At 42.7% G+C, this 20616-nt stretch overlaps 1 protein-coding gene across 4 annotated transcripts in view; it reads left to right on the top strand.

The window, feature by feature from the left end:
* Positions 1-20616, top strand: part of ASAH2 (N-acylsphingosine amidohydrolase 2) — a 38937-nt gene that overhangs the window by 1088 nt on the left and 17233 nt on the right. For all 4 annotated transcript variants that reach the window (XM_083443678.1, XM_083443677.1, XM_083443680.1 and 1 more), the window contains 7 exons: positions 7194-7323; positions 7485-7619; positions 10148-10209; positions 11709-11861; positions 12817-12993; positions 15281-15408; positions 20538-20615. In XM_083443678.1, coding sequence (XP_083299804.1) covers positions 7499-7619; positions 10148-10209; positions 11709-11861; positions 12817-12993; positions 15281-15408; positions 20538-20615 — 719 coding nt within the window. In that variant the 5' untranslated portion in view covers positions 7194-7323; positions 7485-7498. The remainder of the gene's footprint in view (positions 1-7193; positions 7324-7484; positions 7620-10147; positions 10210-11708; positions 11862-12816; positions 12994-15280; positions 15409-20537; position 20616) is intronic.

The raw sequence follows: 20616 nt of genomic DNA, 5'->3' as shown, positions 1-20616 counted from the left end.
TTGTGAACTTTAAACATCAGCTTTGCTGTGCATGCCCAGGTTAATCAGGCCTGAGACACAGAGCGCAGGATCCTTTCTTTGCAAATGGGAAATGCAAGGATATTGGGATAAACAATCTGACCGAAAATGATTGTTCGCAGTTTTATTTGCTAAATGTTACAGCAAGGGTATTTTCTCCCTAGTGAAGAATAACCCTGGAAATGAGGAATCAAAACTGAAGTGAAGGAATTATCTGACCTCGGCAGACAAACCCTTAATTCAGACACACCAAGGGTGGGGGATATGCACACACACACACACACACACACACTCGGGACCCGGGCTATGGATCCTGTAACAAGCAGAAGTAGACGGGAAAGTGAATGGTGGTGACACATTTCTCTATATTAAGACTTCTCTGAATTGTAATCCTTTTTGTGAATTGCAATACCCGCCCCCCATTTATCTCCTTGGTCTTCTCAGTTCCATAGTCTAAGTTCTAAGCCTTTCCCACCCCAAATTGGCTTCTCTGCCTTGACTTCTCTGCCAAAATTGCAATTCTTCCACAATTTTTCTTTCTTCCGCAATCTACTGCAATCTTTCTTCCACAATTGCCTTCTCTGAGCTGCCTCTGAGACAGAAATGTCTTTGTGCACACCGGGGATGGTGAAGCCCTGTCTTATCCAATAGGATCCAGAAATCCAGTTGTGGAAACAACCTTCCTCTTTGCCAAGATCCAGGACTGAGTTGTCTCTTCACATGAACGTGAACATCCTCTGTTTGATTAGGGCCAAAGTTTGAAACATAAAGTAGCAAAAGTTCAGATTGCTCACATTGGTCATCTGCCAGACCAAACTTGCTTCTTTGATTTTTTGGCGTCCTGTAAGCAAAAACCAATCACAAACAAACACACTGAAAAATATAACAGTTCTGTTCTGATTGCTATCCATATCTTATCAAAGTTGATACATTCTGTTCTGCATAGCTCACAAGTTTTCAATCCAGTTAAAAATAGTTTTCTTATCTTTTAAAAGGATAGAATAAAAAAATAGAATAAGTCCAAGACATGTTTTTAAAAGCTTTGTATGTGAATACAGTGGTACCTCGGTTTACGAACTTAATCCGTTCCTGAATTCCGTACTTAAACCAAATCCGTTCTTAAACCAAGGCTCGCTTTCCCTAATGAGGCCTCCCACCACCATTGCCCTTCCACCGTTAGGCTTCCATTTGTAGACCGAAGTAAAGTTCGCGAACCGGAACACTACTTCCAGTTTTGTGGAGTTCGTAAACCGAATCATTCATAAAGAGGACAGTTTGTAAACCGAGGTACCACTGTATATCACAAGTTTAATTGTTCCAAATAATATTAAATTACTAGGTTGTGGTTCGAGGACCCGACCCCCGCAAAGTGGAATGAATACACAAGGACACGTGATATAAGGTTTATGGGCAAGGAAAGGCCACAACTTTTATTGGTTACAGCAGTAAAAAGATATTGGCTTAGGCATTGGATGTCCACAACAGAGGGGGTTGAATCACCAGTAGGTGGAGCCTGTTGATGCTAATCCAACTATAGACTCTCCCCTGATGTCACCGAGGGTCGTGCCATGGCCTCCCGCCAAGCAGGCATCGGACAGAATACACGACCGCCAGATTACTTTAACGGAATACCCAAAAATTGAAGGCATAGGCGATGGCCACACCTAGCCCTTCAACACACCACAACACATTAATCCAATGCCTAACCCACCCACCAATACCACGAAAGTTGTGACGATTGCTACGAGGTAGGCAAAAAAAACAAAAGGCCTAATGCCAAATGGAAAAATTCCTACCAGGCCCCCCGGACAACCAGGGTGACCAACCTAAGGTCCATAGCAAGGCCAAGGAAAAGCTTAGACCCTGAGCTAAAAGGGAGTGGAGGGTGGGTGACTCTCGACGGTACGACGGAGAATGGGCTGAGGGGAGGGCTGGCGCCGCAGCATATAGGCTGCAGAACACGCCCCCTCGGCGGCACCTGGTTGGGTGCCCGCCGATGGGCGTGGGCACCAGCCAGGTGAATGGGAGGGGCAGGGGGCTGACGCCCCCTGCTAGGGGCAGTGCTCGGGCTCCCGCCCACAACCACTCCCCTCTCTTCCAGGGAGGAGTGTCTTTACCAAATCTTCTTCTTCTTCTTCTTTGGTGATCGCTCATAGCCAGGCAAGATTGTCTTCCATGAACACGGTTTTAACAGTGAGTCTGTAAGTGACTGTGGAGGCCAATTCTGGATCCGCATGTCCTTCCACAGTGGGAACGTAGGTTTCCAGGTGGGAGCTGATCATGGCAAAGGTTTGGCAAACATGCCTTCCTCTTAGCATGTTTCTCCTTTTCATCCTGAGTTCTTAAATCATCTTAAAGTCCATGACACCTTTGGTAAAGGCTGTTCTCCAATTGGAACACTCACAGGCCAGTGTTTCCCAGTTGTTGGTGTTTATACTACATTTTTAAAAGTATTTTTTTAGTTATATAGTATGTAATTTATTTTTAGTATAATTTATAATTTTAACATGGATAAATTAAAAAGGAACTTTTAAAAAGCAGTAGTGGATATCACCTTTTTTCTGCTGTAATCTCCCCTTTCTTATTCCACCTGCTAAATCCAACACAAAATTCTAGTTCAGAAATTATGCCCAAATTGTTGTAAAATATTAGTCACAATCCAGGAAGGCTCTACTCCAATGGCATGAGTGTCACAACGACGGTAGATTTTTATCTGCTGCAGCCTTCATCTGCCTTCACAGCCATTGTAACATACTGCTTGTTATCATCCGCCTGTTCTGCCATTGAGGACTTTTTGGATCATTCTTTGTCTAACTGCTCCCCTTTGACCTTACTGCCTTGGGTGACCCTGCTGGGAGTACCAGACTCCCGATGGCTTCACTCACAAGGGTCATAGGAATGTGCAAACCCACTCACCACTCCAGTGAGTGAGACTAAGTTGCCAAAAGCACATGTTGCACAAGGTGCTTCTGCCAATTAGGGTTGCCAAATGTCGAACGAAACGGGATGCTTTTTAATCATGACAAGTGACCAACAATAATAACAATAACAATAATTTTTTTATACCCTGCCCATGATAGCCTTATCCTCCATGAATTTCTTTCATCCCTTTTTGAAGCTATGTAAATTAGTGACCATCACTACATATATTCTAGCAGTGAATTCCACAATTTAATGATTCACTGTGTGTGTGCCACTGTATACAGAATACAGATGAAAATGAAAATACTCTTCCTTCAACATTTCAGAAAGGCATTGATGTTGAGCTTTTGATAATATGGAAGGCGTATTAAAATGAAATTGATCAAGCAACTAAAAGACCTGTAATTTATCAAACATTAATTACAGTGTAGAAAGTTCTGCATTTCATCTCTGTGTGTCATCAAATTACAGACAAAAAGCTGACTAAGCAAGCTTTACCTCCCCCATTGCACTCTTGTGCAGTTTTACACAGGGCTGAAACATTTATAAGTCATAGTGAAATGAAGTCCGAGATAAAAGTTCAGTTGGATAACTTTTATGTCTTTGCAAGGTTCTGAATCACCTTCTCAAGATGCTTGACTTTCTCCTCTAGATGATCTGTCTTTAACAGTGCAGATAAAGTTTACAACCTCTTGACCTGTTTCCATGCAAGATGAGACCCAAGCTGAAAAACCCTTAAAAATCAGCATTGTTTAATTTATTTATTTTAAAATCATTTAAAAGTATTATGAGATGATCTAAGGCACTGGTTTCCAATTAGTTAAGTACTGCAGACCCTCTGTTTTTTTAAAAGCCAAACCATGGACTCTCTACTTTTGAAAATTTTGATATCCCTATGGTTGTTTTTGTTATGTGAATGGTGCCAAGCAGTGCTATTTTTCTAGAGAAAAAGGTGCCAGAACTTGCAATGAATGATTCATGGCAGTGGCACCCAGCTGAGAGGTGCCAGAACTGAGTTCCAGTGAGTTCCGGCTGAAAAAAAGCCCTAATGCCACAGACCTCATGGTTGAGTTATGCAGACCCACTGGGGTCCATGAACCAATAGTTGGGAACCACTGATCCAAGGGATCTGTTTTAAGCTACTTGGAGCAGCTAGATAGTGCCATATGCATTGAATATACATCTGAAAATCTCCCCAGATGATTTCCCCCAGAAGCTACATGTTGCAACATACAGTTCCTTCCTGAGAAAAAAATATGCACCATTTACCTCCATATACCAATGAGTGTGGCCATCTTTCTGCCCCCCCCCCCCCCAATATCATTTGTACAGTATATCGCTACCACAAAAATTAGATGGAAAAATATGGCTGCCCTCATCCATACACAGGAGCTGCTAACCTCCCTGCCCCAACAGAGTTCCCCAGAAAGGAACTTCACATAATGATGTATGACTGCTTCCTGGAGCATGTTCAAAGTCAATTCTAGACCCATGAGATGCTTCCTAGCTTCTCTTAACTAGTGCTTTTTGTCTGGGGGGACGCAGGGGTACGCATACCCCTAAACCTTTTGTGAATCTAAGTTTGGCCTCATTGAGGGCTGTATTTTAATATGAGTAGGAAAATCAGAGTACCCCTAAACATTTTTTTAAGAGAAAAAGCACTGCTCTTAACTGCAAAATGAATGAGGGCCCTTATTTGGCTTCTGAGCAACATTCCTTCTTTTGCGGGCAAAGGTGAGTCTGGGCAGTGGCAAAAGTGAATAGATCACTTCTTGTGACTCTTACCTACATTCCAGTCAGGCAAAAGCCAGAGGTCTCTATATACACAATTCTATCCACAATTCTAAGCCTAGGTTAGCAGGACGCATTACTCCTGGGGCCAAAAAGAGAGGCCTGGGTGACTACATTTGGCCCCTGAACCTGGGGTTCCCCATCCCTGCTATAAAAGAAGAGAAAGACAGCCCTTGAACTGCCTCATAAACTGCAAGTAGTTGGGCTGTGTGCAGACTCATGCCCACATGAGTGGGCACATTTAAAGTTAATGACTTCCTGCAAAGAATCCCAAGAACTGTGGTTTGTTAAGAGTAGCTGGGAATGGTAGCTCTGTGGCAGTTACACACTGCAGTTTCCAGGATTCTTTGGGGGAAAGCCTTGCACTTTTCATATATGGCATGGATGTGACCAAAGATACATGGACATATATCTACTTCCAATCCGAGCACTGGTTCAGGAGCAAAGGTGTGTTAAATTGCTTCAAAATAAAGAGTGAATCAAGTTATCCTCATTCCTCTCACACTTTCTTTCACTCCTTCCTCCCAGCCCAGCATGCTGTTGCAGAAGGGACCACTAGCCAGAGGTCTTAACTGATGGTTTGCAGATGGCTTTCTGGCCTCCCCCATTCCATCTATTTCAGATCTCCCTCTTCCTCTCCCACAGGGCTCCCTCAATGCAGCTGAATTTAGGAAAGAGCAACTTGGGGCAGTGTTGGATTTATGTATAAGCTAAGCAAGCTATAGCTTAGGGCCCCCCCAAAAATAAAAAGGGAAAAAACCTGGATGTACATTTCCAAAATATAAGATAAAAAATAAATATAATAAAACCTACATACAGCAACAGTGTTTTGTGTTGTGTAGGCTCCTATGATGTAAGTAATGGGCCCCGCCTGCTAGCCTGCTCCCTAAAATATCACTGGTTTGCTCATTTCTATATTTAGGGTGCCTACATTCTGCATGGACTGGTTGCATGACACCATGTAGCATGCAGCTGCAGACTGCAGTGCAGCACAGTTGAATGTAGGTCAAGCTGTTGTACCTGTTACCTAATATTAAAGAGAGCTTGTAGACTGATGATCAGGCAGCATAGACCATAGCTGTCAACTTTTCCCTTTTCTTGCGAGGAATCCTATTCGGAATAAGGGAATTTCCCTTTAAAAAAGGGAAACGTTGACAGCTATGGCATAGACTAAGGGTATGAATCTTATGCCTACTGATTGATTTCATGTAATACATAATTTATTTATAATTATTTTACTATTAGTATACTTCTTAATTGTATTTCACTATTAATATACTTCTTCTTAACTGTATTTCAGTTCATCAATTACTTTGATAAAATACATATTCTGTTATGTGCAAATGGCTTTAGATACCTATTAGGTCCATAAATTACCATATAGCATATGTTCAACACAAAAAATAGTGACAATTTGTTGTTGACAAAGGACAGCTTGAACATATAAAGGGCCCCATTACCTTCAGTGGCTTAGGGCCTCATCAAACCTAAATCCGGCCCTGCCCTTGGGTCACATTTCCACTCCCCTATCCCAAAGCAAAGCTGATGATATAAAAAGGCCTGCTGAAACTCAGCTAATAATACAAAGACAGAGCCAGCGATCAGGCTGTGACCAGTACCATAAAGGTTATTACTGCGTATAGTTGCAAAGCAGTTCAGATTAAGACTTTAATGAACAAAGTTTACCCTTAGAGATAGCAACGAGGCTGCTTGGCCTAATCTTATCTTTGCAATGATTTGTCCTTGGATCTTCTTTATAATTAACAAAGTGGCTGCTTGATGCAATATTCCAAACCTGTTTTCATTTGTGAGAAGGCTATAAGCCATATGCATATCAGTCTCCTCCCGATTTGTTCTGCCTCCATTACCTGTGAAGTCTGTGAGATCAACTCCCCTTGTGGGCTTTCTTGACTTTTCTTGTCCACAACCTCCCTGCATTTCTCCCCCCAGTCACTAGCACCTGCCTTTACCCCCTTCTTACATTCCCATACACTGTCTTAATGCTGCCACTTTAATCCACAACAAGGAAAAAGTTGTCTCTGGCTATTGGACATTTTAAGAAGCTGGGGCCAGGAGTAAGAAACAAAGGTAGTGAAAAATCAGTGACCTGATAAAAATCAGTGCTGTGCCTGATTTGCTTTTGAAAGGGCCAAAGAATAATCTGTATCTGTTGATCGCTGAACTTCGCAACCTAAATGCAATAAATGCCAGAAAGTTCAAGGGCTAGATGAAAGCTGATCATGTGTTAGCGATCTCTTGCTTTTAGCTAATGCAGTGCACCTTATCAAGGAAACAGCACCAAATATGTCATTTTTGATAGCTGGCCATATATATATATAAATATGCGAGCATTGACATAATGTGCATGGTGGCGAGGTCCATAAGTAACTTGCACATACATTTCATACCCTTACAAAAGTCTCACAAAGTTGTCATTCTGTTTTAATATGTTTCTTTCACAGCTTGAGAAATTTTGAGGTGTCTGTAAAGGTGTGATCAGAAAAGAAGAACCAAAGGCTGCACCGTTTAGCAAGGAAGATCCAAATTTCCAGAATAATTCGTCTTTGATTTCAGTCAACTATTTACAATAAGGTAAGGATGTTTTGTTGTTGTTTTTTCAGTTTGAGAGAACTAGTTGTTTCTTCAGGTTCTGTACACACAACGTAGGCAATAGTCAAAGTTGTGAAGTGATACATCATTCAGGATTTTTACTTCTTCTATTTTACCAGTTACCTCTACTTCCCTTTTTATAGGTGTTGTTTTCAGAATGAAAAAGCCTAAGACAACTCTCTCACGGCTGGCAATTGTCATCACTGTCTTTGTGGTGCTGGTGATAGCGGTTCTTGTGGCACTGTTCGTTGTCCACTATTTCTTCAGTGAGAAAAATGGTAACAACAATTACTTAATGTCTTGTAATATCTATATTGTGCTACCTAAGAGATTTGGTGGTGAATGGCAGCATTCTGAAGAAAGATTCTGAGCAACATTGTGTGTACAAAGTTGCCTTAATCCATTCCGACAATCATTAACACTCTCTTCTAGTATTTTCTGTTCCAATGCAAATTGATTTATTTTGCACAAGCTTTTCTTCTACTTTGTGGTGTGCTGATATGGAAATAGAACTACTTTTATGTATTGTAGCACATAGCAGATGTGCAGTGGCTGATATTTATCCATCAGTTACCTTCCTTGTGTAAGGTAAAGGTAACCCTGGTTAGGTTAGGTAAAGGGACCCCTGACTATTAGGTCCAGTCATGGCTGACTCTGGGGTTGCGGGTCATGTGTATTCTCCCTCAAAGTTAAAGATTTTCCAGAAGTGTTGCTCTGTTAATATTTTGTAGCAAAAACAATGAAGGTCTTGTGGCCCCTTAAAGAAAAAGTTAATGAAATCTCTAATAATGTCCCAGATTGTGTGACTGTAAGCGTGAAAGTTTCCTTCAGATGTTTGCACTGTACGGAAAAAGACTCTTTGGCAAATACCCCATTGTGGCGATCACACAGGGTCCCCGGACGTTTGACGGTCTATTGATCCCTGTGCCACCACTGTGATTGCTTTCCCGCTGCCACAAACCCGGTTCTCTCAGGTACACACAGAGTCCAGACAGTTGTTAACATCAAATCAAATAAACAAGTTTATTTTATAAGCCTTAACAAGCTTATGGTTTCAGATAATTTTTCTTGTCAGTTTCTTAATCTTAGTTTCTATACCGGCTTATACATTTCTTAATAACTGCTAACTGATTGTCTCAACTGTCTATCTGACTCCTCCTATCAGTTTCTCTCAGTCTCTCACAACACAACTCGACCAACCCACAGACTTATCCTCCCTCTTCCTTCTCCAACTCTCAGTTCTCAACTCCTCCTCTTGGGTTCCCACTGGCCAATCACTTCACAATCATTTAACCCTTTTCTTATGACCCACCTAGGAGGGCAAATGCCACACCCATTCATGTGCTATCCTTAGCCATGAGTAGAATGCCTCAATCAGGTAATATCCTTAAGTCTGGTCACAGTCAAGGAGTTATCCCAATGTGAACAGGGAGCAATAGTAGCATTTTACAGTTGCCATTGCACCAAATAATACAGTCTGGGTTTGATCTGTTTTACCCTGGTGTTCAGTTTTAATATGTTATACAGTGGTACCTCCGGATGTGAACGGGATCCATTCTGGAGCCCCGTTCGCATCCTGAACAGAACGTAAGACACGACAGCATGTCTGCACATGTGCGGGTTGCGTTTCGCCACCTCCGCGCATGCGTGTGACTTCATTTTGACCATCTCTGTTACTTCCGGGTCACCACAGAGCGCAACCCGAAAGCACTCAACCTGAAGCGTATTTATCCCAAGGTATGACTGTATATTGTTACTATATTTTTCTTGTGCTAATTATGAACATTTCTATTTTAATGTTTGTGTAACTAATTATTACACTTGAGAAGGACTTACTGTAGCTCAGACTTGGTTGTAAACTGCTGCTTTAGCATCGAGAAGTATCTTAATTGATGAATTACTTCCATATAATGAGCTGCTTTGGAAGGGCCTTTCTGCCCTGAAAGGTGGTATCAGAATACCAAAATAAATAACTCATATCAGCCCGAAGGCAATGTGCCCCCCAAATAGCTGGGGGTGCCCAGATTACATTATATTCAGAAAACATTTTCACCTCATCTGGTGAGGCGAATTAAAGCAAAAGCAGCCACATACGTCTAACAGTTGACAATGGTAGTCCTTCCGACAGAAAAGCAGAACAAATATTCCTTCATATTTAGACCTTGTTTTCAACAAACTGGTAAATCCTGTCTGGACTGCACCTCTATCAGAGGTGCAAGATCACATGACTGAACATTCCACTGCACCAAACCAAACGAAAACGTCCCTCCACACAGAAAAAAAGGTGTCAGTGAGAAGGGTTCTAGCCTAGTTCAGATACAGGCATACTTCTTTTTATTGTATTTCACTTCAGATACTGCTCCTTATGAGGATGCAGGTGTAGCTGCAGGCAGCCCAGCTGCTTCTGGGACAAGGAAGCCCCACGCCTCCCCACTGCTGCTGCTGCTGGTGGTCCTCTTCTGGCAGAGGAAATGGAGCTGACTAGGGCTGGAGACAGGGCTTTCCCTCCCACCCCTGACATCAGTGGGTGCTGGCTGAATCGATTGCAGTACAGTCTAAACATAACTTTTATATGCACTGGGAAACGCCCCCCAAAAAAAAAATTAAAAAAAAATTGTGTGACTCGCTTTATTGCAATATTCGCTTTATTGCAGTGGTCTGGAACTGAACCTATACTTTCTCCAAGGTGTGCCTGTATATTTTTAAGTGGCAAGTGGCATCTGTCTTGCCCTGGGCCCCTGCATTGGAAGAAGTGTCCTGTTCTTTTCTGTTTCTAATTGCAGTATTATTCTCATACCTTCTCTAGCTGGCTATATGATTGGTGTTGGTCGAGCTGACTGTACCAGCCCTGTAGCAGAGATACCTTTTGTAAGTACCCGATCTGAGTTTTTTTTCTTCTTTTCACTGAAAGCACAAGCCCATTTCCACCCCCTTTCAGCTTTTTCATTCTTCTTTTTTTGACACTCTACAAGGCCTTTATATAATAAATCCAGAAATGCCTTCTGGAATGGTTTTCCCCAAATGAGCCTGCCCAGGACCTGAGGCCATCTTTGGAGATTCTTTTATATGTGTTCCCTCTGGCAGTAGCCCAGAGGAGGACTCAGAGAAGGCAGGCCTTTTCAGTAGTAATGCCCTGTCACTGGATTTGTGGGAAGCAACTTATAATTTGAAATAACGATGACAGTAATGGGGTTTGTTTGCATCAGATTCCCATATACTTGTAGGAGTGAGGGCAGGATACAAATTATTATTATTATTATTATTATTATTATTATTATTATTATTATTAAAAGCATTATAATGATAAGAAGTATGTGTCAGGCTTCAGGGAATCGGCTTCCTCCCCCGTGGCCACAAATGAGCAGATCAAATGAAAGAGAATTCTTACCAATTAGTTTCTTTAATAAACACAGTGAAGGATGGCGGTGCTCCCAATTAAGGTTTCTCCCTCCTCTGTCCCTATTAATCTACGTCACTCCTACATCTGGTAATCTGAATTTGGAGCCGCTGTGTTTTCAGTTCTCACACTTTCTGAGCTTTCTGGGACTTTGGGGAAGAGGGGTGGATATTCTCCAGAGACTGTGAATCTGTTAACTCTCTCTCTCCTAGTGTTTCTTCTGTTAGCTGTTCCCCATCCAGTATTTCCCAGCTTCTGCCTTCTGAACTATGCCCCTCTGCAAACCACTGTTCCAAATCTATACTGTTTTCCTGCTCCTGAGAAGATTCAGGATCAGGAAGGGGAGGAGGAGGAGGAGGAGGTGGTGGCTCCCACCATTCTTCCTCAGTGCAGCCCTCCTCATCATGGTCCCTGACAGTATGTTACTATATGTGTATGCACTATGAAAGAAACTGCTATGTTTCCTTTTTTAACACGCTTTGCTTCAGAAGCCAGGGCAGGAGAAATGAGAAGAGCCTTCCCCAATGCGTATCAAGGCATTACAAGTACACAAAAGCATTGTGCACTCTTGCCCCGGAGTAAGCTCTGTTTAATTAAGGATGCTGGAGCAATTCATTTGTTGCAAATTCCTGAATGAAGTGACCTGAACTTCTTAGATATGCACTGGGTTTCACACTTCTGCAAATGTTGCAGTGCAGTTCTTAGCATGCTGAAATATATCAAAATAAACATTTAAATTATATTTTGATAGAAAATACGATGTTGAAAAAGACTTTTTGTGGGGGTGGGGTGCAGGGTTAAAACAAACCCATAGCTCAGTGCCATAATGGAAAAGAAAGGAATTATGGGTAAATACAGTACAAAAGCGACATGGCCTAGAAACATTGAATGCAGGGAGACTTGCTTCTGAATAAATAAGTATGGGATTGCACATTGTGTGTGGCTAAGGAGATGTTGTGTCCCCCTGTAGATGGGCTATGTGAATCCAGATCAGGTTGGTGCTGGCATTATCTCACGACTGTACTGTAGAGCATTCATCATAGCAGAGCCCGACGACTGGAGCAAACGAGTGTTGTATGTTACTGCTGAGATAGGAATGATGTCTCAAAGGCTTAGGCTGGAGGTAAGTGTGGGGCAGGGGTGAGATAGAGTAGCTCTCTTTTCTTTTTTTCCTTTTAGGTTTTTATATCATCCGAAAATCATTGGCCTCAAAGAATTGTCTCTCTCCCCTACTCCCTTATATATGGAATTGTGATGGGCATAAATATATGGTGTGTGTGTGTGTGCAGCACAACAATCGATTTGAACAATGTATGGTGTCTTAACCACCACAATCCCTGAGATGTCTATATATATTGTAGGTGCAAATATAACAGCTCCTGCAAGCCAAGAGCTGAGAGATCTACAATGATCTTACATCCACTATAAAATATCCTAAATCAAAAGAAGTATATTTGTGAAGTAAGAAAAAAAGAGAAAATGTGGTGAGTGAGGAAGAAAATGTAACAGAAAATCATGACCTTATATAAAGAAAGGCATATATTTGGATTCACGCCTTGTCTATTGTCACAGAGTGTTTGAATGTTTGTGAAGGTATATATATATTCATAACTCATAATACATAATATAATTCCAGCTCTTTTAATACAATATATTTTACTCATCTATTTAAAGATTTCTATTTTATTCCAGTGTGTTTTGCTCAGCAGAAGAAACCCAGGTAGTCTTTCCATTTCTAGCTGTGCCTTCTGTTCCTGGAGTGCTTTAATGCCTTTAACAACCTCTTGAAATGACTATTCTGAGGTTAATTTTGCTGAACAACCTGAGGAAGTAGAATCTTGCCACAAAAAACCCATGCCATTGTAAATGTGTTAGCCTTTAGGATGCCACTGGATGAGGTTTGTGGAGTATTATTTTCCAACTTGCCAGAAATGGTACCTCAGTGGTAGAGCACATCCTTTGTAAGTCAAAGTTATAAGGTTCCATACCAGGTACATCATCTTCTTCTTTTCTTTTCAACTAATCTAATAAACATACCAAATCAGAAAATGCAGTAATTGCACCATTGCTGTCCTTAGGTAATGAAACAGTTGAAGGAAAGATATGGCGATCTCTACCAGCATGACAACGTAATACTGTCTGCAGTTCATACCCATTCAGGGCCTGCAGGGTATTTTCAATACACTCTCTTCATGATAGCAGGGAAGGGGCTTATAAAGCCATCCTTGAATGCCATTGTCAATGGGATCCTAGAGGTAAGAACCACCCCAGCCTCTCACTTTTAGTGCTTGACAAGTCTCCTGCAGCATGCTGTAGGGAAATATTTATGGAGTTGGTGATAGTCTATGAAAAGGTTAAGATGAACTGGGAGACTTATTTTGAGAGTTAATAAAACTATCAAGCAGTTCCTTAATCTTCTATATACATTCATTGGCTAATTAAAAGAGATAATCAGACCAGTACAAATCTAAAGTACAATCGTACCTTGGATCCCAAACACCTTGCGAGTCGAACGTTTTGGCTCCCAAACGCCACAAACCCTGAAGTGAGTGTCCCGGTTTACAAACGTTCTTTGGAACCCGAATGCCTGACAGGGCTTCAGCGGCTTCCAATTGGCTGCAGGAGCTTCCTGCAGCCAATCAGAAGCTGTGCTTTGGTTTTCGAACGTTTTGGAAGTCGAACGTTTAAGCAGTGCATGTGCTGCTACTTGTCTGTTTGTCATGAAATGTGCAACTTGATGAGCATCACTACTCATGCTCAACTGGAAGTAAGCGGCATTGAACTCAGTGAGCTTTACTTCCACTGTCCATGTGAGCATGTGCAGAACTACAGTGTAGATTCCTAGCCTAGAAACTGCTGGCATTGGATGCGAATTCATGACTGCATCTGAGCTAGTGTTGCTTGAACATGTTAAGTAGTCTGATGTGCATCATTGTCCATGTTCTTATGCTGCTGCCAACAGTTGGCTGTGTTGGTGTCCTGACCCACTAGTCCAAAGGTGAGCTTGTGGGAGTAAGTGGGTACAGGGAGACCAAAGAAGGATGTCAAAAACGCCAGAGTGTTAAGTTCTAGTGCTTTATTAAAGAAGGGTATGGACTTACAGCAAATCAGCCTGCCAGGTGTCCCAGCCCTTTACAGACATAGGATGGACACCACAGCAAGGAGCTGGCTTGTCGGCACCAAAGCAAACATGTATACATCCCTTATGCACAAAACAACATACATCAGTTTACCCAGAACCTCCCAGCACACCTGGCTGGTGAGGCCAGGGGTGTATGAATGGGGGGCCATCCCAGGCACCGCCCAGGGGGGGTCACAAGATGGCCCGCTGCCTCCCCCCAGCTGTAGAGCGGCGGAGGGTGCGCATGCATCACCAGGGGGTTTGCCCCGCCCTTGGCATCCCGCCCCAGGTGTCGGAAAGGGTTCCTCCACCACTGGGTGAGGCCCAGTCTCCAAAGCATCTCCCCTCTCTGGGCCTACAGCCCAGCATCCCAAGGTCCACAGGTAAGCACAGCATCAAAGTGAGCCAATGAGCATAAATTAAAGCAAGTGAATACGTAGAGATATATGAGCTTGCTCCCATAACAACTCCCAGTTAGTTTTGGTAGTCCACCTAGTTATCTAGACTACCAATAAGGTGTTTGCGGATCTTCCAGAACCATAGGAGTCAACTTCTAGGGGCCAAGGTCCCTTTGGCCTCCCCAATAAAATATTTGAGGAACGGGGCGGGGCAATGTTAATGGGCATAGCCATTCAAATGGTGTATGTGTGTGCCCTATCATGTGATTGATTGTGCGGGGCAGGACTTACCTTGGCCCAGCCAATATTTCATTCAAGTTGGCACCCCTGTACAGAACAGTCTCACCTTTGGTTTGACAGTCTGTTACTGCAAAAGCAGGGATGGTACCTTTCATCGATTAGAGTCCACTTCATCAGATGCATGAAGTATTATCATTTGTCACATATACATAGTATATGGTTACTGACGGAAAAGGGGGGAATGTAAAGGGGGGGGCTCTGAAATATCACTATGGGCCAAACGGTTATAAAATACGAAAAGGACAGTCTGTGATAATGTGAGAAATTATCAATGTGACTGCAGTCTGAAATTGTTGAATTAGAACTTCTCAGGATGTTTGATTCTGTTTCTTTAGGCTTCAGTTGAGACAATGGTCTCCTGCTATGCTACAAGTCTAAATTAATCCAGCAAAGCTCAGAATGGTTGTGTCATTCACATTTACTGCAACCGAGGAATGATCACTCTGTTTATCTTTAGCTTTAAATGGAATTAACATAAAACTGCTTTTTGCACCTCAAAGCTATTTGGCCCCACTGTTTACAGTTTTCCTTGCCAGCTGAATGAAGACAAACCTTCATGTATTCAGTGAAGTGAACTCTAGTCCATATGCCACAATAAATCTGTTAGTTCTTTAAGATACCACAGGGATCTTTGTTGATTCCCCCCCAACCTTCTCATGTTAACATCTTGTTTGTGCTGTGATGACCAGTATCTCAATGGTTTTCCTATTTTCTAATCAACAGAGTGTTGATATGGCTCATCAAAATATGACAAAAGGACACGTTTTTATCAATAAAGGCTTGATAGAGAACACTCAAATCAACAGAAGTCCCTTCTCTTATCTTCATAATCCCGAGTCTGAAAAGCTCAGGTAAAGTTTGGGAAGGAAACAGAATTGAGATTCTAATGTGTTTGTAGGGTTCTGTACTGAGCCATCACTTATTTCTTGTTTCATGAAAGAATATGAAGTGAATTTTGTCATGTCTGTGATGGTTATGGCTAAAAAAACCCAACTTAAATGTAGCGATCGTTTTCCACTTTTCTCTTGCCGGTCGATTAGTCTTCCACATGTGTTTCCCTCAGCAAGTGGGTGGGGAATTAATCAGGGTCAGCTGATTAATTCCAGTTGCTGCAGAGGGTGGAGATTGTAATTTTCATCTCACTTGTCTCATCAGCAGACACGACCCATTGAGTCCCTATCACTGGCTTGCCAGAGTAATCTTGTGCCCTCCTCCACCACCACTGCAACTTCCATACCTCCTTCTCTTCTCATCTCACCTGGCTTGTTAACTGTAGTTAAATGCTAGTGGCGGCAGCAATGGCACTGCCATTGCTTCCCCTGCCTTGCTGAGGAAAGGAGTCCTTCTTCAGAGCAAGGCTTTCTGAGCAAGGTAGCTTTGGAGAGTGAGCATACTCCCATGGTTTGGCCAAAGCAACTGGAATTTATTCTTACAGTGGTACCTCAGGTTAAGAACTTAATTTGTTCTGGAGGTCTGTTCTTAGCCTGAAACTGTTCTTAGCCTGAGGTACCACTTTAGCTAATGGGGCCTCCTGCTGCTGCCACGCCACCACCACACAATTTCTGTTCTCATCCTGAAGTAAAGTTCTTAACCCGGGGTACTATTTCTGGGTTAGTGGAGTCTGTAACCTGAAGCGTCTGTAACTTGAAGCGTCTGTAACCCAAGGTACCACTGTATTAGATTTTTTTGAAGGTTTGCATTACTAAGTAACTTAGTAATTGAAAAGAGACTCTCTAGTAAGTTAGACATTTAAAAGACACTCTAGCCACGACAGCACATGAACTTTGGGCCACTGAGTCTAGCATGCCTCAGTCTGAGGAAGGAACTTTTATTTTTAACTCCAGAAGAACAACATCCACATACAGCATACACAGTACTAGATATTTAACATTTTCTTCAAAAATTATATCTTTTACTTGAGGTATGCAGCTCTCCGAGATCTTTGCATAAGGTGTGGGAATGTCAGCCCTGGTGACATGCACAACAGGTGCGTCAAGGTGGGTGGAAGCAGGACCTTGCATAATCCTGGCACAAATTTCAGCTCCTACCCCAAACGGGGGCCAGCCACCTTCCGCTGTGACAAGATTATTTGTCTTTATAACACTGGATTCAATAGCTTCGATATCCATTGGCCTAATGGTGCAGAGGTTTATCACATCACCGCCATAGCTGTTACCACTTTAACAGTGGCAAAGCAGAAGCTGGAGGGGCAGGACAAAGAAGACTGGGCTCGCAGCAATGAGGGAGCAAAATGGCAGAAAGGAGATGGGGTGGAAGAGCCAGAATAATGTGCCAGCTCTGTTGTCCATCAGCTGTTCTGGAAAGGACTCGATTTAGGTTTGATGAGGCCCTAAGCCACTGAAGGTAATGGAGCCCTTTATATGTCCAGCTGTCCTTTGTCAACAACACATTGTCACTGTTTTTTGTGTTGAACATATGCTATATGGTAATTTATAGACCTAATTGGTATCTAAAGCCACAAAATGTGTATTTTAGTATTAGGTAACAGGTACAACAGCTTGACCTACATCCAACTGCGCTGCACTGCAGTCTGCAGCTGCATGCTACATGTTGCCATGAACCAGTCCATGCAGAATGTAGGCACCCTATATATAGAAATGAGCAAACCAGTAATATATTAGGGAGCAGGCTAGCAGGCGGGGCCCATTACTTACATCATAGGAGCCTACACAACACAAACACTCTTGCTGTATGTAGGTTTTATTTTATTTGTTTTTTATCTTATATTTTGGAAATGTACATCCAGGTGTTTTTTCCTTTAAATATTTTGGGGGCCTAAGCTATAGCTTGTTTAGCTATATGTAACTCTGGTACTGGTTCTGGAGGGAAGACAGAGGTCTGGATCCAATTATACAAACTCTCTCCTCTGATCTGTTTATTAGCAGCATATGTACCACTTTACAGGTCATGAATAAATGGTTATCATAGTTCTAAAAAGTGGGGGCAGGGGGAAGCAATGGCCTGTTATGAAAGATGTGGTCTTAGCAAACAAGAGCAATAAGCAATATCATACTTAGTTGGGAATCAAAGATAAGCTACGTAGCACTTTGGTCAGGAGACTAATGACAGTAAATAGTGCTGCGTATACAGTAGAAGATCAAGCTGGTCTGCACTTTGGACAAAGAACAAGATGAACTTATTCTAGGATGCCAACTAAGAAGGAGGAGGTGGAGTTTGGATTTCATATCCCGCTTTATCACTACCCGAAAGAGTCTCAAAGCGGCTAACATTCTCCTTTCCCTTCCTCCCCCACAACAAACACTCTGTGAGGTGAGTGAGGCTAAGAGACTTCAGAGAAGTGTGACTGGCCCAAGGTCACCCAGCAGCTGCATGTGGAGGAGCCGGGAAGCGAACCCACTTCCCCAGATTACGAGTCTATTGCTCTTAACCACTACACCACACTGGCTCTCCAGAACTAAGGCTCTAACCAAACAGGAAATCTTAACCTTGTGAAAATTCCTTATCTACTTTTTCAGATGAATGTCTAAAAGATGCAAGTTCACTTTTTGATATGACAGAAATGACTAGCAAAATAACAGGGGCAGCACCTGCCATCCCTGCTTATTGTAGCATTGAAGGTGACATGCTGTGTGTGCCAAGAGATCCATTTTTACCCCAAGACTAGGCTTGATCTATGCTTGTAACCTGAATAAACTCAGAGTATATTCATGTACTTTATGTGTGCACTGCACTGCTTATCTCCATACTGCAAATGAAACTATGGGAATTGCTTAGAAATGAAATGGTCTCTGTTAACCATAACCTTACCAAAAAAAACACGACAACAGGCGTTAGCAATGTGTATCAAACCTTTGCTTGTGAATCATCACATAGACAAAGTGAGATTATCGTCCTACAGTATTTTGATGTTCTTTAATATATGAAATAAGAATGATTTATCTGAAGGAGCGTCTCCACCTCCATCGTTCTACCCGGACACTGAGGTCCAGCACCAAGGGCCTTCTGGCGGTTTCCTCACTGCAAGAAGCTAAGTTACAGGGAACCAGGTGGAGGGCCTTCTCGGTAATGGCACCCCTCCTGTGGAACACCCTCCTACCAGATGTCAAAGAGAAAAATAACTACCAAACTTTTAGAAGACATCTGAAGGCAGCCCTGTTTAGGGAAGCTTTTAATGTTTAATAGGTTATTGTATTTTAGTGTTTTGTTGGAAGCCGTCCAGAATGGCTGGGGAAACCCAGCCAGATGGGCGAGGTATAAATAATAAATTATTATTATTATTATAGCGATCCTGTACATGCATGCCAAACGCTCCATTTATAACATAAGCATGTGTGTATAGCAAAACACTTTTGTCATATACTGGTAAACAAGGGCTGTATTTGTGTATTCCCAAGGATGTAATTATAATTGTGCAAGGGGGAAGAATGAGGTCGTGCTTCTCCTCTGTCACACGCTTGTTGTCTGTGTCTGCACAGACATGAGAACCTCATCGCTTGAAGCGGACTCTTCCGCTGTGGAAATTGTCCTTAACGTGTGAGAAGCCTGTGCTCAGGGCAAAGAGAAAGTGAGGGCAGGAAGCACTATCCTGCTCTCCCTCCTTCCGCAATTGTAATCACATCAGATGGCAGACATGAATAGCTCTAATCATATCCCTACTTGCTATCATGCCAAGCAATATCATATTAATAGTTTTTAGAGAGCACATGTTTTTCATACGTATATATGATCCTCAAGGAAACTTATAAGCAGATTTTGGTGATGTGATACAGATATAACCACAACCCAGCAGCTCTTAGTTCTCTTGTCCAAAACGTCCATCCTTCAAATTCTGCCATCCCAAAACCACCAGCACTTGGAGCAGAGTGTTCTTCCTGGCAAGGAAGGAGGGATGCCAGTTACTTAAGGCTTTCCCGCTGTCAAACACATAAAATTGTGTTTCAGGTAGAGAGGGGTGCATACAGAATATCAAAATTAAGAGGCTACTTAACAAATCAGTTCCTTCCACACAATCTGTTATCAGCAAAAAGCAGAGGGCAAATCAGAAGAGTACTATATACAGTCAAAGCATGTAATCTTGCCCAGGATTTCTCTGGTGGATCTTCCAGCAGGAAGTTCTCCAGCACTTACTTTATACAAAGGAATGGGAACCACACAAGTAGTGCCAGTTCCAGGTTTGGTGGTGGGCTGCCCATGTGTAAGATGCTCTCAGTTTGCTGAATACATTCATCTCTTCCTGGCGCTGTTGCCACTGTTTGTTCACATGCCTCTGCCTCTGTGCCCACTGTGAACAAGCTCCCTGAGGGAAAAGCATGCAGCCTTTGACTGACAGCTCCCTTAGAGACGGCAGGTGAACAGGCAACAACAGCAGGAAGGAGAAATGTCAGGGACAGCAGGCTCCAGGGGGTGGTAGTTAGGATGCTACTGGAACATGGGCTCTGGCATGGATGATGCATATTTCTGGTGCCAGCCCTGTGCACTACAACACAGTAGTGCTCTGGACAGTGGTGCCGTCAGGGCAGAACTTTGGGGCAGAGGTCCACGGCCTCACTCAGCAGAAGGACCCTTTAAAAGCGAGACTGGTTAATCATTTCCCCCCTTAAAGATGGAGCCTCCGTTTAGACTATTCAGTCTAAAATTACATTACAGCACCATTGGCTCTTGCAGATTTCCCCTTAATTCAGAGAAAGAGAGAGAGAGAGTGCAGGAGAATTTCATTTCCCCAATTGTGACTTGCATCTGTTTCCAAGTCTGCATTGTGAAGAGTACAGTGGTACCTCTGGTTGCGAATGGGATCCGTTCCGGAGGCCCATTCACAACATGAAAGGAACGCCGCTTCTACGCATGCATGTGATGTCATTTTGCCCTTCTGCGCATGTGCGAGTGGCGAAACCAGGAAGTAACCCTTTCCGGGTCGCTGTGGGACGTATGCTGAAAGAACGTAACATGAAGCGGACATAACATGAGGTATGACTGTATCTCTTTTCCTCACGTTATCCAGGTATTCATCAAATACAGACCAAGAAATGGTGGTACTGAAGATGGTTGCTGACAGCGGCGAAGACATCGGACTGTTTATG

Source organism: Podarcis tiliguerta (genome assembly GCF_965153285.1).
Source record: "Podarcis tiliguerta genome assembly, chromosome: 5".
NCBI lineage: Eukaryota > Metazoa > Chordata > Lepidosauria > Squamata > Lacertidae > Podarcis > Podarcis tiliguerta.
The sequence above is the reverse complement of the archived record's forward strand: the minus strand, read 5'-3'. Positions and strand labels throughout refer to the sequence as shown.